Source organism: Anabas testudineus, chromosome 1 (assembly GCF_900324465.2).
Source record: "Anabas testudineus chromosome 1, fAnaTes1.2, whole genome shotgun sequence".
NCBI lineage: Eukaryota > Metazoa > Chordata > Actinopteri > Anabantiformes > Anabantidae > Anabas > Anabas testudineus.
In genome coordinates this window covers 2562838-2580892 of record NC_046610.1, presented here as the reverse complement: position 1 = coordinate 2580892, position 18055 = coordinate 2562838, and the positions used below count along the sequence as shown (strand labels likewise).

At 43.1% G+C, this 18055-nt stretch overlaps 1 protein-coding gene across 1 annotated transcript in view; it reads right to left on the bottom strand.

Annotated features, from left to right (window-relative positions):
* Window positions 1-16408, bottom strand: part of slit1b (slit homolog 1b (Drosophila)) — a 47558-nt gene extending 31150 nt beyond the window's left edge. Inside the window, exons 1-4 of the mRNA XM_026360752.1 lie at window positions 15784-16408; window positions 7755-7826; window positions 6784-6855; window positions 6620-6691 (exon numbers count right to left, since the gene is read on the bottom strand). Of these exons, the coding sequence (XP_026216537.1) occupies window positions 6620-6691; window positions 6784-6855; window positions 7755-7826; window positions 15784-16031 (464 nt within the window). The 5' untranslated portion in view covers window positions 16032-16408. The remainder of the gene's footprint in view (window positions 1-6619; window positions 6692-6783; window positions 6856-7754; window positions 7827-15783) is intronic.
* Window positions 16409-18055: the final 1647 nt, after the last annotated feature.

Here is an 18055-nt window from a genome sequence, read left to right as displayed (position 1 = left end):
AAAGACACAACACACACATGCTAAATATTAGCCTCACAAAACATTTGGGAGAAACGTGGCTGCCCTATAATTCGATATAATCCGAGTACATCACCACACGCCACAAACACGCTACAACACACACATACTTTGTAGGATATGTGCGTGACAAGCACACATGTTCCTACTAGTACATGCAAACACAGGAATAAATGAACATGACACACAGAACCCACTGAACTATGGGAAGGTTCATGACCTGATGGCACAGAGAAAAGCGTAACCATGGCAACTATGACTAAACTGACTCAGCTCGGGAGGTAAATACAATAAAGGTCATGTCTAGCCCTGTCGCCCTGTCACACTTTCTCTCTCTCTTGCCTTAATTTCCTTTTGGCACAATTGTCAATCAAATGTCCTCTTCGCCATGATCCAAATAATTAGACAGATGGAACTTTCAGTATAATGTAATAATGATTCTAGTTCGCTTTTTTTTTTCCCAGAGGTTGAAACATGGACAACCGACACTCTAATATCACTAAATGCCTCACAGCACGGATGACCTACATTTTGTACTGTCCCTGAAAGTAGCACACCGGAGCAGCAGCTGAGAGACCGGTAATGTTTTAGATCACAGCCCACGATGTATCATGTAATTAAACTGAATTAACACCAATCTTGAGTCCAGGCATAAGTCCTTGGCCACAGGCAAGTGACAAGCTCTTTTACAATAAGAAAGCTCTGCAGGCTTTCTAGAATATACAGTTGAACTTCCAAACATGAGAGAGGTGGGATGTCACCAACAGACTAGAAGTTATGTGAGGTGATGTTGTGGTACTGTCTTGTAAAACCGTAGATTTGTGTGTTGTGGTTTCTATGTGCACATGGTTAGGAGATGATCCTGGCAACACCACATTTCATCCTTCCTATTATGCACCTAGCAACTGTCTGCAGCATGGTTTTGTGTGCTGGCCTGCAGAGGTCACCCAGGGAACCTAAAAGGTCCTGCTGCCTCAACAACCAATATGCAACTCATCATTTCTCGCCATCCAGAACTCCATCCTCCCTGTTTTTGTCACCTCTATCTCCTTCCTGTCGTTCTTTCCTTTGTATCAACCTTCTTCACACCCTCTTTGCCTTCTGTGTTTCTTTTCTTTCACATCTCCCTAATACCGTTCTTTTCATAATATCCATATCTTTTTGCCACTTCCGCACTGACCTCTTTCCTTCCCCGTCTCCGTCCATCCACAGGGGAGCAGCATTGTTAATTGAAAAAACATAAATGCAGACTGGCAGGGAATGAGTGGAAGGACAAAACAAGGATGAAGAGGAAAATATGGACGAGCAGTAGAGCAGGAATGACAAGAAGGGGAGAGGGAGAAAAAATGAAAGTGCAGAGAATTGAAACAGAGATGTGAGAGTTGAATGTGCTTGTCCACTGTCTCTCTCCAATATTTGTCTTAGTGCCAATGTAATAATAGTGATTGACTGTTAGGACAGACATGTGCGTTTGTTCCCATCATGCTTTTCCACTGCTCTCAGTGCGTCGACTTTACTTTGGACAGACATGACAGGCGAAGCCGCTGCTTCTAGTCTGACCTCCCACAAACACAGACGCTCAAACACACACTCTGAGGTCAAGAAAAACAGCTGAGCAGGTTTTTGTAAAGGGAGTCATGGTGCCTGTTCTCGCCACAAGTCCCGTTGTCCAGTGTGAAGCTGTTACCACAAACAGCAGGGAGCGCCCCACAGTCCCAGCTTTAAGGCACCTAGAATTCTGGGAAAATCCCTTCGTGTGTGTGCTGCGAGCTTGACTTTAGGGCCTTCTGATAATGTAAATATGAAAATGCATGCATGTGCAAATGGACTGAACTCAAACAGGGTTTTCTGCTACATGGTGAACTGTTTTCATCCAAAGTCGTATGAAGGAGGCACTTTCCTTTGTTAAGTTTCAGCTTGGCCATCACAGTTATAAGTAATGGAAAAGCAGAAGTATAATATAATTATTAATTATAGTTATGTAATAAATTAAATAAAAAAATCATATATATTTTGATATAAACACTAAAAACTAATCTAAACTTTAAGTTATGACCTACAGAGGACAGTATCATTATTTTTCAGATGTGGCTTTCTGAGCATTTATGGCAGCAGACATTGTACAGTCCAATAAAAATAAACTACAGTGAACATGTTTATGGTAATGAAGGCGAAACATATAAAATATAAATATAGAACTCGTGTTCTTTGCAAGCTGGTATCTTAATGGCCAAAGATTGTTAACTTTTGAAAGAAGCCCCACTCTGCAGCATTTTAACAGAGACAGGAAGGAGCGTTCTTCTTCACATGCTGTATGAAATGCAGACACACACACACACACACACACACACACACACACACACACACACACACTGTACACATCCACATACTGTAGATCCAATTATCTCACGACACACTGACACAGACACAAAACCTGCATAAATGTGAAATTTTCATAAAGGCAAACAAAAAATTAATGCATGTGCCAACACAGACTCTCCCACCTTCTTTTATACTGCACACAAAACTATAAATAATTATATCACATAACACGCGCTGCTGCTGTAAAGATGCAAATCTGTGTAATTAGCACATGTATGAATGCAAGCACGCGGACACACACACAAATACAGACAATTAAACTGTACAAATGCAAATACAAGCAATTATCACACACTCTGACATATGACTCCAGCGTGCTCTTCCTCCCTCTCTGTGAATTACTTGGGTAAACGACCACGGTCACACTCTGGTTCTCCTCTAAACAACCGCAGCCCAGCAGCTGCCGTCACCGCCTCTGTTAGCTTCACACTGTTAATTAGCTGCACCCTGATGCCAATCCACGGCACTAATGAGGACAGCTCTGCCATTCTGCCTAATGAGAGAAAGTGAGGTGAAACTTAACAGCGAGGACACACACAACTAAAATCAAGCACGCACTTCTAATTTCCTACTTTAAATCTACTCTAGACTGTGCTGTGAAAACACCTACCAGCCAATAACAACAATAAAACACTGCAGGATCCATCTGCTACATCTTCTACAGCAGCTATCAGGCAGATAACAACAGCCGTCTGTGAACGTGTCTCACAGTGTGATGCAGGATCACTGTTTTTAGGCCATGACCAAAGATATCACCACGTTTCATCTGTATATCCGCTACGTTGGCCCTAAATATTGTTCTGTTGCTTAGCACGTCTGATTATTTATTTACAGAAATAGAGAAAATTCATTCGGGGTAACAAACAGCAGGAGAAGATAAACGAACGTGACGACTTCTCTACAGTAACTGTGTCAAAATGTCAAAAACAACAACAAACCAAAACAAAGAATTGCTCTATTTTTAGATTGCTGCTTTGTTTCCTCCTTATTAAGCTCAGAGTTGACACGAAGCTGCGTTTCTTCTTACGAGACCGACTTTTTGCTCTGACAAAATAAATCCCATCAATCCACAGTCTTCACCACACCTGCTGGAGCTATGCATCGACTGGCTAACCGCAAAGTTCACCTCCAGGTCAAGGTGAATATGTGTGTGTGAGATCTAGCTACACTCCCATAATTCTTGAGCTCCCCTGGGCTAAAGGGAGGTGCTGGGAGGGGGCACACTGGTATACGAACACACACACACACACACACACACAGCAGCTTCTGAGTTTCATCAAAACACACAAAGGACTGTTACTGGGTGTGGAGTGAAGCCTTCACACAACCGCACAGAGCGAACAAAAGAGCGGAGAGGGAGAGCGAGAAACGAGAGTCTAGAAAAACAAGAAAAGGAAGGAGATGAATCAACGGGACAGAGGAAAGAGGCAAAGAGGGGGCATATGGGAGAAAGATGAGCTGGCACAAAATCAGGCAGAGAATGAGAAAAAGCAGTGATCAAGGTGATGATCTGCAGGATGTTGATATGACAACCTGCACAAACAGTGAATCTGTTATGATCAGATGGGTATGAACAGAGTTTGTGCATGATGATGATGATGAAGGTAATTCATTTGATAAAATGATCACTTCTCTCTGTGCTGCTGCACATTCACACAGTGTAAAGTGGTGCATGTCTTACTTTGAAACACTTGACCACCAGTTGTTCTTCAATTCAAACTATTTTCTCACTTTTCAACTCTCGATGACACAATTCAAAACGTACAACCTGTGTTAGCTGTAACCTGTGAAGGACGGCGTCTTCACCCGTCAGGAAATGAAAATATATAAAAATGCTGGAGAGAGGGATATAAAGGAAAAGTGAGAGTGTGGACAAAGAGACAACATGAACACATAGATTTACAAAAAGCAGCACACAAACCTCTTTCTGTGTGTGTGTGTGTGTGTTTGTGTGTGTGAGGGGAGAGACAGATTACATTAGAGAGGAAGAGTGTGTGTGCGTGTTTCCGAGGGAAATTGGGCTTTATAGAGCCCATCAACACAGCAGGAGGAAAAGAAATCACTCCTGCTGGAGGAAGTCCTAATGGCTCTGCACTGTGAGTATGTCAGTGTGTGTGTGTGTGTGTGTGTGTGTGTGTGTGTGTGTGTGTGTGTGTGTGTGTGTGTGTGTGTGTGTGTGTGTGAACTGATTGATTGAACATGCCAAGTCCATCTCAGCATTCCCTGATGGGAGCCAGAGTGTGAAATTGCCAAAAAGGCAAACGGCAAATAATCAGGACAGACACACACATCCACAAACAATCACAGACACTTTCTATCACCATATTTCACTCTCACACTTTGTCTCCACCACATGCACACACATTTACACACACATCCACCTGTTCATCTCCACCTTCCTATTGTAATTACAGGTATTTTTCATGGCTGTTATCCACTTTATTCTCCCTCCGCCTGTGCTCAGGAGAGGTAAGAGTCTCCCTTTGTACTGTATCTGCACGCTTTCTGTGTCGACTACTAAATCCATTACAGGCTCACACACACACACACACTCACACACAGATGTCGCCGTCATAGACAGATCAATCACTGAGACAACTTAATTAAAGAGCTATGTTATGTTTGCTTTTTCTTCTCTGTCTCCAGTTCAGTTTGTGTGTGTGTGTGTGTGTGTGTGTGTGTGTGTGTGTGTGTGTGTGTGTGTGTGTGTGTCTGCAGGCGTCTCCAGGCAGTTAGCAGATATTTTTCCTACAAACACTCACAACAAAGATTTCACAGCTGTATATGTGTGTGTGTATGTGTGTGTATGTGTGTGGATGCGTGTGACAGATTTAGCTGCATAGTAACCAACTGCATTCAAGCTTTTGGTTATTAAACAAGAAAAAAAGCTCTTTGTGTGTTTGGTCGTCAAATTAAAGCTCGACTGTGCCGGACTGTGTCCGGTGGGACTCTGGGATTTGTGGAAACTGTGTTTTCTAGGTGAGAAAAATGGGTCAGTGTGTGATCAGTAAAAACAGTGAGCACACAGCCCAAAGCAGCAGAAAACGACTGTGTGTTAATCTGTGTTTATTACTTTTTTGAGTTTTGAGTTAATATGAAGTGAAAATGTTTTATATAAATATAAAGCACAGTGGGCAGCACAAGGTTAAAACCTGGCATCCTCACCGTGTCTGTGTCAGTTTGCCAGGTCACAGACGTATATGACTATAGAACACAATACATGATCATGAATAATAATTATAATAATGACATACTTAATTGATCCCTTTGGGGAAATTGAGTCTGGACAGCTGCCAGACAGTACATATCGGCACTAAGACAGGGTTTCTGTGTCTTAGAAACCAGTAGCTGCTCTACCACCTGAGCTATTACGGTACTAATTTATTAGTTTACACTAACAATTAAATGAAAAGAGTGAAAATACTGACTGATGTTTGTTTGAGGTGCCAGAGAAATAAAATCAAACATAATCTAGTGATGAAAATTGGAAAAAAGAAGGAGGGAAACTGAAAGAAAATCCAATTCTAGATGTAATAAAATTGCCTCCATGCGTTTTAGAGATAAAGCATCGTCATGAATCAAACAAACATGAGGTCACAGTGATCTTGATCTTTGGCTTTTGACCAAAATCGAATCAATTCATCCTTGAGTAGAAGCGGACATTTGTGTGGACTGTGAATAGATTTCTTTAAGGTGTTCCCAAGATATCAGGTTTAGAAGAGTTTGACAGCTGGACGGACGACCTGTAAACATACCAAAGACAAACTCTTCGTATGTTCTCATTTATTAACTACTGACTTCTTCAAACTGACTATTCTCCTTAAATAACACACATAGTAACATCTAATTAAAGTGACTAAATATTATATATAAGGCTTTAAGAAGTTGATCCAATCAGGTTAAAACTGTGTGGAGAGATGTACAAGGTCTGTAAACTAAAGATGAACTTCAGCTGAGCTGTGGCTTGGATATCCTCGATAAACTCTCTTATGTTACACTCTCAGTCATTTTCTTGTCATTTATAAATTATTACTGTTTATTGTCGTTGTTTAAACTGTAAATCGAAACTCAATTCAAATCATTTTAATGTCAACAGCTTGCGGCAACGTAATCAAGGTCAGGGCAAATCAACATCAACTGACCAACACTGTTCTGATTCATCATGAAGCTAAATGTTCTGCAGGACGAGGTGCACAGGGCGCTTTGAGGCTGTACTCACAGTCGAGACAGGGCTTCATTCTTCTGAAACAGCAGCTCTGGAAGTTGGCTGAGACGGTTCTTGTTGAGGCGACTGGATATGGAAAGAAACATAAAATAAAAAAACCCACAACGTAGAATCGTTACCTAGAATATGGGCGTGAGTGTGTTAGTGTAAACTCTCACAGTCGTTCCAGCTCTTTCAGCTCGTCGAAAGCGCCTCTCTCAACATTAGTGATCTGGTTCTCCATCAGATGGCTGCAGTGAAAAATAAAAATACATGAACACATGAAGCATGGCAGCAACTTCAAATGTGTCACTACTGATTCATCGGCGTGTCAGTATCACAGCAAACAGCAAACATTATGTAGTGATAACATTTTATTCACATAAAAAACTAAATAAACTTCATAACTTAAATAATTAAACTTGGAATCTGCACAAATTAAATAAAAAAATTGATCATTTCACTGAAAACATAGAGCCTGCAGACATATTCTCTCTCCCACAGATGCTACTGGATCTCTACTCTGGTGAAAACACTCCACCAGACAAACCACTGGTGTAACACTCAATCCCGCCCGACAGCGCCGAGCCCTGGGCTCCCAGCGTGCTAATCTGTTTTGAGCAGGCCTCTGGAGATGTCATTAGTTCCTGACATGTCATCCTTTTAACGCCTCATGTCCGTCACCAACGCTCGGCACCGTCTCAGTCTTCAGGTTAAAACAGAAAAACCATTTGCTCATGCAGCCTCTCCCAGAGGGTACAGTGTTCCCGGGTCAAAGAGTCACGGACAAACCCCTCCCTGCTGTAACTCTGACTGACACAGACACCGAACAAGCACCTCTGGGTGGCTCATGTGTCACATCTGAGCTGAGGCATCTCTCCGTGGCCGCTGGCCTTTCAATGATTCCCACATTCCTGCCAGACCTGAACTACCAGCAAAATGTGGAAAAACGTCTGCTGAAAGCTGCCCTGTCAACAAAGAGCCCCCCAGCTGTGAGGGGAGGTTAGGACATGGAACAGCTCATTGGATTTTCCAGAAACGTATGTGTAAATGTGTTGTAACTGAATTAAAAGAAATGTGTAATGTTGTTCTGAAATCTAAACTGACTGCTGGATGCCTCAGTTCTAAATACACATGTTGTCCCACTTACAGGACTCTGAGGTGTTTGAGACCGGAGAAGTCTGTCTTGGTGATGACAGTCAGGTTGTTTCCATTCAGATCCCTGAAAAACACACAAGATAAGAGAAGGTTAGAGATCAGAAAAAGGAAAGTGAGGACAGAAGTCAGAGCTCAGAGCTGACACAGACCGCACAGAACAGAAAAACACATGTTAGTGTTGAAATGTGAGAAAAATATTTATTTAGAAATCATTTATAAAAGATTCAACCATAACATAATGAATCCTGATAAAATGTGTCCCAGCTACTGTACACTGACGGTTTCTTCTGTAAGCACAATATGATCCAGTCAGTGTTGAAGTTAATCAGATATCAAACTCTCATTTATATAGAAACCTCCATTTAATAATGAACACTTTCAACATACTTTCAACAAGTATAATTTCTATTAATTCAAACTGTCAAATATCTCAGCACTCTGTAGCACAATGTTTCTGCTCTTTGATACTTGTCTTTCAAACACGAGTTCACCTCGAGGACCTGCTCCTTTTTTTAAAGTCAGTGAACGTCAGCTAAAGTTTGAGGAGGTCGTTTCTCCCAGACGCACTACGAGAGACTCGACTCATACCGACATGCTCTAAACTCTTGTCTATCTCAGAGTTGCTGTTCTCTACACACACGTCAGGCATAAACTGCTGCTGCTGTGTGTTATGTGATACTGTACTTAGCTGAACACCCTTTTCAACACAGCTGTAGAGGCTGCTTCTAGCAGGGAGGGGTTTAACCCTGTGACCTCATTGTCTACCGTGACTGACAGCTGGGAAAAAAGACGAGGCATGATGTCACTCTTCCCACGAGGCTTTGTGGAAGGAGAGGTAAACTGAGCCCTGTGCACGTACCTGTGTGTGTGTGTGTGTGTGTGAAGTGTCATGTTGCTGCACTACTGTAAAGGGTGGGGCAGACTGTGACCTTGTCCTGTCCCGTATGAAGACAGAAGGAGTGGATGTTGTGATTAGTTTAAGGCAAAATAGGACAAAATACACAAACTCAGACTTTGGTCATGTCTCAGATTCAGCTTTGAATCGTTATTTACATGTTCCTGTGTTTACACTGACCGGACGGGGGGGCTGGAAGGTGTAGTGGTAACGTCGCCCTATGGTCCACCTCCACTACCTCCTTACCCTACCGTTGCCCTGCACCTTGTAAGTCGCTTTGGATAAAAGCATCTAAAGGTTTGTCAAGTTTAAATTGAACAGAGTGAAGAAATGTTTTGTGTGCACCTGTACAGATAAAGTTTATATCCATACGTGTCTCTGCCGACACCAGAACATCCAATGGAAAAAATGAAATTTCTTCTTACAACTTCCCTACGACTTCTACCTCCTGTTGAATTTCTAACACATGATCTGTGAATCTAGTTGAACTTCATCCAGGCTTTATTCATCCTTATTCACAGCCATCACCACACAGCATTGCTCCGTCCAAAGTCACACAAATTGCTGCACTGGAATCCAGACTATGACACGCTTGAAGGGGAACGAGCCACAGGATGAAAATCACATTTCTAAAGGTCTTACAGTGTGAAGAGTGGAGGAGGAGGAGGTGGAGGAGGACGTGTTCTAATAGACTAGGTGGGAAGCAGAAGCAGAGGATTGGCTGGGAGCGAGGGAGGGAAGGATGGACGGAGACAGGTCGTGGCGGGGGGTCCAGAATCATTCCCTGGATGTGTGTGAAATTACCCTGACAGTTAGACCACACAAGCAAAAGAGGCATGGGGGATGGGGGATGGGGGGTGGGGGGTGCATGTTGCAAGCGATGAGCACAATTTCACCCAGTGAGAGCGAATGTGTGAAAAAAATCAACTGTTAATGTTAGGATGCTTCTAAAATTTGCTGTTGTATCAGGACAAAACGAGGACAAACGCAGCCCAGCTGAGTTTAGTGCAGCGTGGGGAGGTCAGGGGTCAGCTGAGCGACAGACTCCCCTCGAGTGGCGACTCCACCAAACAATAGCTCATTAAAGTAGAACGCGTCACTGTCTCACACACTGTCACAGCCTCGGTGGGCGGGAGGCAGTTGATCGGCTCAGCTCTGCTCTTCACCGTTAGATGGAAGGAGAGCAGCGTGGGGGGGGGGCAGCTCGATGGAGAGATACTGTACATCAGGTGGATAGAGGAGGAAAATAGCACTGATCTTGAAGCAGACGTGTACAAGATAATGTGAAACTTATCAGACGAAAGTTTATTGTATTTAAACTATAACATCATCAAATCAATGAACGTTTAATGAACGTTTAATTAATTTTTAATCAACGGTCACGTCTTCTTCACAGCTCAGCGGAGCTCCAGTACCATCTTCCAGTTTCCAGATCCCAATGTTCTGGTTGATAACAATCAAACAATCAATAACTTTGAACAACACGGTTTAAAAATATTGTATCTCACTGTAACAAGATACAAAGGAGGAGATCCAGTAAGAGGTCCAATATAAAGACACCAAAATTCGATCAGTCTCTGCTTTTACGAATCGTTTTCACACATGAACACACCACGAATACATCCGAGCATGTATGTGACCAATCGATGCAAGAGGCTAATTTTAGTCTGCTAATCAATTGAACATCTGTGCAGGACGCTGGGACCAGTGGAGTATCAAGATACACACACACACACACACACACACACACACAGACACACACTTCATCTCGTGTTTACTTAACAGCCCTGCAGAAGGATCCTGAAGCTCCATCCAGTCTTTATGTTGAACGATTGTGAGGACACACTTTGTTGTTTTGTAAAGATTTTAAATTTGAGAATTTAAATGGTGGATTTGTCCATTTGCCATTTGTTTGTTTTGTTATTTATGGGTTATAGATGTTTTACCTGCTGCAGGCCAAGGTGTCCAGCAGACCATTAACTGCACCCCGCAATTGATTGATGTTAGAATTAGACCCATTCAGTCCAATGCTTCAAAGGAAGAATGCCCCACAACTCTCTTAGGGATGAATCAATGTTTGGATGTATCAGCGTTTAATGAAACGCGTCACAGACCAACTCAGCCAACCGCATCTTAAAATTAAACAGGGTCAAAGGACGTGGAACCAGGTTCAGCCAACAGAGCTGCAGGACAACCAATTACACATTTTAGTGTATAAACTACGAACCAAAGTAAAAGACAGGACTTTGCAAAGTATTTAGATCATTTCTGTGCGACCAGAGCTTTTAGTTATGAGAACAGAGAAATAGTTACAAGAACCAGCTGCGAAACTTCAGCTGGATCAAGATCTGACCATGACGGATATTCAATCTGTGTTCTTGGTATATGAACTGAAGAGCGGCAGCAAATATTCTGCTGCTCAGAAAGAGGAACTGACGAAGAAACGTTTATTGAGAAACAGGAGCCTAAAACATTATTTGTGAACTTTTACAAAACTGCAGAATTAAAAGCAAGTTCTTCCCGTCTCCTCCTCCACTCCATCATATGCTCATCCTGCCCTCCGTCACCTCCATCCGCTCTAGGTCTGCTCCATCTTTACCTCCTCTTCCCCTGGCAGCTTTTAAATGACTCCCTCTTCCCGTCCCTCCTCCTCCTCCTCCTCATCCCATCTCTCTCTCCAAATGCAGCACAGTGGATGTGACTAATATGAGCGACCACACACACACACACACACGCACACACACACACGCACGCACACACACACACAGGTCTAATGACACTTCATTAGCGGCGTCTTTCCCATTGAGGAACTGCAGGGGAAATGGTGAGATAATTATAAGAAAGAGAGGCAGTGAAAGAGGCTGAAGTGGTGCTGGCACTGAAGCAGAGAGCGAACGACGGAGAAACAATTATGAGCCTGAGGAAAGTAATTCACTTACTCTACAAAAGAGAAATGGTAAAAAGTATCCTACTTGTTATTTTGTGGTGTTTTCCCTCTTACAATTAGCAACACAAAGGAACTCTGAACGTTTTGGTTACATTTATTTAAATACAAATTATTGACGTTTTAATTAATAATTATTTTAGTACATGGAGGTGAAGGGAATTCCTTTTCTGCTTCGCACTTTGAGAAACACTCACGACAACACACTCAACAACAGCACGTGTTTCTAAAAACAGGTTATAAAAAACAAACAACTTTTATTAATTACACTGTGTAAACTGTTTTTGAATGTTTGTGTGTGTGTGTGTTTGTGTGTGTGTGTGTGTGTTTGAATTTTAGGAGGTTTTGTGGTTGAAGGTAAATTAAATATCCAGTGACTTAAATTAGGTCAAGTGAACAAGTTGCTACGTGTGTATCTGGAAATAAAAATGTGCATGTGGCCGTCAGTTTCCTGCTCTCTGCCCGCTGCATCAGGCGCTAGCGCTAATCCTCCTCACGCTCAATTAGCTTCCTCACTGGCAGCTACACACACACACACACACACACACACACACACACACACTTTTGAACACATGCATAGACGCATAGCTTGATTAATATTTTTCTCAATGGTTCATACCCAGTTTATAATGATGGATCCAGAAACAGAAATAAACAGGCAGTCTGAGACTGTTTTTTACATTTCAGATGTGTCCATGATCTCTGCACAGATGCTACAACACACATAACACACGACACACACACACACACACACGTCTCTCCCACTCTCCTCCAGATCTACAGAGTCTGACACGGGTCTCGACCTGCACTTTCTCACACTCTGTCCGGTAAAATGAGTCATGAAAGTTTTCTCTGGTGTGTTGACTTTAAAAAGCAGCATTAAAATAACTAGTACTCCCAAGAATAATAATAAATAACAGAATAACATTCAGAGTTCTCATGTTGAAATGAAAACACTGAAGTAGCAGTAAGAGTGATGGGAGAAGTTTTTCTCTTTTCTCTTTTCTAAACTTTGACAAACTATGAGACTAGAACCATTGAGCACGTCGTGTTTGTCCTATTGAAATACTGTAAACAATTTCTGAGCTGTTTCCACCAAAAGACGACCACACTTACTGCCAACCGCAGTCGAATGTTGTCTTCTGATTTGTCTGATATCAACAAAATACTCTAGGTGATACTGATGAAATATTGTTCCCACTGTAATTGACTTCACTTTTAATGAGTGGGAACTTATTAAGACTCATGGCTTCTACACAACTAATAAAAACCTCTGACCATTGTCTCTAATTCTGCAGCATCTGCTCCCTCACACACCTTCACAGATTCTCCCTCTCTACTGTTTCCACACACACTTTCCTCTTCTCCCTGCTTAAATAACCCTGCTCATCAGGGCCCGGGGGGTGGGGGGCATCCATTTCTCAGTGTTGCCATGACAGTCCAACGAAAAGGGGGTGTTTAGTTTGACTGGTGCAGCCACCTTGATAAATGACCCTCTTATTGCTGGCTGTCTCCCAGGGAATACTGTACACACACACACACACACACACACACACACACACACACACACACACACACACACACACACACACACACCACTAACTCTCTCCCCCAGTGGCTAGCTGTCCAGCTGACACACACACACACAGATCACTTTACATGCTAATTGGGCGACAAGCCCTTTAACAAATAGCTGTTTAATGAGTGACTCCGCTCCACTGCAGGACTGGGACTTTGAGTCCACAGGATGGTGGGTTAGTGGTGCTCTGGGAGGAGGAAACTATCCAGAGGTCACACCGGCCATGTCTACATGCACAGAGTAACCGGCCATTCTCTGGTGTGAGTCTTATTTGTTTTTAAAAGGTCAGTTCACACCAATCACAAAGTGCATATTTTCTTTCCACTTAAGTTCTAGTGGAAAGTTTCCCTGCAGGCAGTTCTGAACTATCGAGGCTAGGAGATATCCATCGTTGACATTTCAATAAAGTAGAGGTAAATGGAAGTCACATTATTAAAAACCTCAACAACAAAGCATGTTTCCAGACACACTGTCCCACTTATTGAGGACAGCCCTGAGTGGATTATTCAGATTAACAGGAAAAGAAAAGGGAAAGATCAGTTATTTAAGTGGTTTCTAATCTACAAACGTGCATTGATCTCTCAAAGCCTCCATACATAAAACCAAACTACCTGCACGGCTGGTTTTCGGTTCATCCAGCACCAACACAGTGTCGTGTTAAGCCCTGTGTTTGTCAGAGGCGCAGAGAAGTGGAAGCCTGATAGATTTCTTTAATTAAAACGCCTCCCAATGCTGTCGTGTTTATTTTAAAAGGTCTATAAAAACATGGCGTTGTGTTGGAGCGGCACAGCCGTGAGTTACATCTCTAAAATCCTGCTGTTCTCTTTCTCTTTCCATGCAGCAGTTGTAAGTTGCTGTAATTCAGAATAACAGTTCAGACCTACAGTGCTGAGGACTTTGTAGATTTTTCTTGGTACATCACTCGTAAAATTGACCAAAAAGCCATTTACAGTTATGATCTTGGTCCGTACACTACAATACATATATACTGTGTGCCAGTTCATTGCCTTGCCTTAAACTGCAACTATGATTTGGCCTTGAGACATGTGCATGACATGATTTGCAAGAGAACCGAGTGACCGACTTCCAGGATCGTGGGTGTCAACAGGCAGTGAATGTAATGTTTGCACTTCATGCAGACAATGTTAAATTAGGTGAGAGTCGGCAATAACACTTCAGCATACAGTCCCATCAGCACATGAGACGAGAAAACTGCGTAAAACAACAACGGGCAGGTTGGTCTGCAGACTTAGTGTTTTTCAGGCCATTCGTCTTCGATCAGGAGCTCAAGCCTCCATCCCTGATTATAAAGCTATCAGCCTCAGAGGGGAAAACATCCTCCACGCTACAGTAAACCAGAGAGGAGGACGGATAATGTATCTCTGCTGGCACCCCTGACAATCATCAATTATTCACACAGAGGCACTCTAGAACCTGAAATAAACACACACACCGACAATGTACAAATACATCCATGTTCACTCTGCACTGAGAGATCCATACAGTAAATACACTTTAGGATGCACAGAAATGGTTTGCATCTCTAAAGGTACAATATTTAGATCGTCAAAAATGGGTCTGCAGTGTTTGAGAATGAAGCATATGACTGAGTTTAAAAGTGTAACTTTTAAGTGACACTGTTTTTTAGTGCTGGAGCACTCCCAGTTAGAGTTAGCATCTAAATCTAAGTCAACAGCTCAACCATAAAAAGAGCTTAAATTAACTACATTGATTATTATTATTAAGGCTGCAGTGAGGTCGAACCGGACTGCGTCATATGGACAGAGGTTTCCAGTGCTTTACCCACATCACTTCCAAACATAACTGGAGATAAATATTAGAAATAGTAGTAAACTCATAGTTAAATTGAAAGTTATACACAAATATTAAATATTTTAAGCTTCATAAGCGAAGTGGCAGCGTGAGATACTGGTTTATATGTTCCTAATAAAGTGGTCAAAGATTGAAAGAGCACAGGTATGTATGTAATAAGGTATGTCAGGAGCTTTCTCTGCTTTACAATAACGTCTGTCTGTGGAAGAGAAGCAGAAGAAGATGAAATATATTTTCATGATATTACACTTGTGTGTAGTTGGATATACGCTGATAAAAAAAAGAAGAATAAAAGAAAAAGAGTGCAGGATTAATGTTCCACTGATGCATGATGATGGATTTGTACAAATGTGTGACTAACTCTCAACAGGAAACAGCTGCAGAAAAGAGCAGTGATGCTGCAGATTGTGGAAGTCAAGTGGAGTCAAAGCATCTGTGTGTGTAGTAACAGTGTGATATAATGAATGATGAGGATGAAGAGAGGTAGAGAGAGTCAGAATGAGGATGAGAGAAAAGACACTGCAACAGATCCGAACTGATACAGATACTCTGCATCCAGAGCCAGTGATAAGGTGATTAGTTTAAATCAACCTCCATACAAACAGAAAATATTTCAGTTTTGTCTAATACAGTCAAATACCGGCTTTGTGACCTTTGTGTCCAGACAAACCTAAACATAAACTGTCACTTTACTATCCATCTGCAGTCATTTGGTCCTCAGAAGTGCACAACAACAAGAACACACATGTGGACAGTGTATGACTACTCACAGCCTCTCGGTTCCTCTGGGGATGTTTTTGGGCACAGAGTGGATCCCCAGGCCGTGGCAGTCCACCGTGTTCCCCAGGCACCTGCACGGAGCCGGGCATGCCTCCGCACCTCCCTGCCCTGACAGCAGCACCAGGAAGCCCCACGCCAGCATCACCCGCAGCCACGAGTGAAGTACTCGGCCTGGGAGCGTTGCCACCGTCCAGCTGCCTCCTGCCCCGGCTCCGTTCCCGCTTCTCCCGCCAGGCATCCTGCTATCCTGCAGTCCTCCACGACACTGCAGAAACCAGCAGAGATCCTATCGCCTTCCTTTACTCTGGTGTGAGTGATATCTTCCTTAAAAGTGCACAGAAATGCTGGAGGGAAACGCTTCAAGAGGCTGAGACAGACAGACAGACAGACAGACAGCAGCAGCACAGGCAGGTGAGGTTCAGCTGCCAGAGTGAACCTTCAGAAAGAGAGAGAGCAGGAAAAGTAGAAGTATATCCTCCCAGCTTTAGAGCTCCCTCCAGTTGCCTTCCCTTCTTCTACTCTCCTGTGTTCTCTGCTCTCACTCGCTCGTGCAGCCGTACAGTGTGCTCGCCTCTCCCCTCCACTTTTCATTGAGTCATTGTGCACTGAACAGTGAGCCACTAGAAAAAAAAAGAAAGGGGGGACTCCCTCACTCCCCCTATCTCACACATACACAGAGCAATCATCCATCAAAAGCTTTTACAAATAACAGCACCAAGACTCCTCCCATGCCAGCCACCCCCCCACCCCCAAGTCACACACATATGTGTACACCCACACACACACACACACACACACACACACACACCAGCACCCAGAGTGAACTCACATCTATTCAGTGACAGCAGTAGCAGGAGCTGCCACCTCCAGTGACAGCAGCGTTTTCTCTCCCTCTCTCATCCTTGTGCACTCTCCTCTCTTGGGGACAGAAAAAGCGCCTCAGGCTCCGTGGACACGATGAGAAGCGAGAGAGAGAGAGAGGGAGAGAGAGAGAGAGGGGAGGAAATCGAGATCACGCTGAGGCATCCGACCGGGAAGCCCCAGAGAAAATGTGAGGAAATAAAAGGAGACACAAAGAGTTCGGATGTGTGTTAAATGTGATAATATTTTTTTTCTACGACTCAGTGCCAAGACGGCACACCGGGTGGGGGGGACTGGCATAACTGGAATGCCATAAGCTGCCACTGAGCTTACTCAGAAGTCTATTATGAATTCACTGGCAAGGCTTTGAAATTCAAATGGAGCCTGGCTGGTTTTTTTAAATCTCCACAGAAACGCTGGCTTCAGCTTTTGTGATTGCCATATCACCAAGGGAAAGAGAGGAGGAGGAAAAAAAAACCCTTGAATCATCAGCAAAGGCACCAAAACTTTAATCTAACAGTTTCAGCTGTGGAGCTTACTTTCATTTTTAGAATTGGCTGGGTGGAGTGCTCTATAATTAGATTTTCCTTAAGTAACAGATTTGATTGAGCAACTGGAGGGCACAGCTTTTTATTTACCACTTCTGATGAGTGATCACTGCTCGTGGCCTCACTCTGTCTTCTCCCTGCAGACGCAGTATGACGGGTTATTTAACCAGGCACTCTTCAGAAGTGATGGAAAACAAATTGGCCACAGGCAGAGCCCGGCTGTTTCCATTGTGCAGCTGAATTGAATGACTCATTCTGCGATAATCTGCAACAAAGGGAGGGACGAGATGTTGACATCTCCAGGGGGGTGGACCCCCTTATTTCTAAGACCATAATAGCTTTCTGAGGCAGAGGTGGGTGGGGAAGCGGGGGGCTTCTACTGCAGACGCGTCTGAATTGATTTCTGGACGGACAGAGCAGATGCTTTTGTCTCAAACACATCAACTGACCAATCCTTCAGATTTGGAAAAGCCTCTGCATCCAATAGCTTTTGGCGCCAAAACCTAAAATCCAATCTGGTAAATGAAGGCAGCGTGAGTGTCAAGCAGCCTCCTGGTGTTTCTTCTAAAGATACAAATTAAAGTAACATAAATATAAAGAAAGTATAAATATTTTCTCCTTCACCTGCATCTTGCAACAGTGGTGAGGAGGTATGAGCAGAATCAGGAAGTGCAGCGACACCAAGCACAATAATATATATATACTTCTACTTTTTCTGCTCTCGCTATACCTCCGATAACATAACTGAGTACTGAAGACCAGGTGACCTTCTGACACACAGCATGAAGCAGACTGGTAAACAGAATTGTGCTAATGTGGTGCTGCATGAGTTCAAAAGGCAGCAGATGGAGCA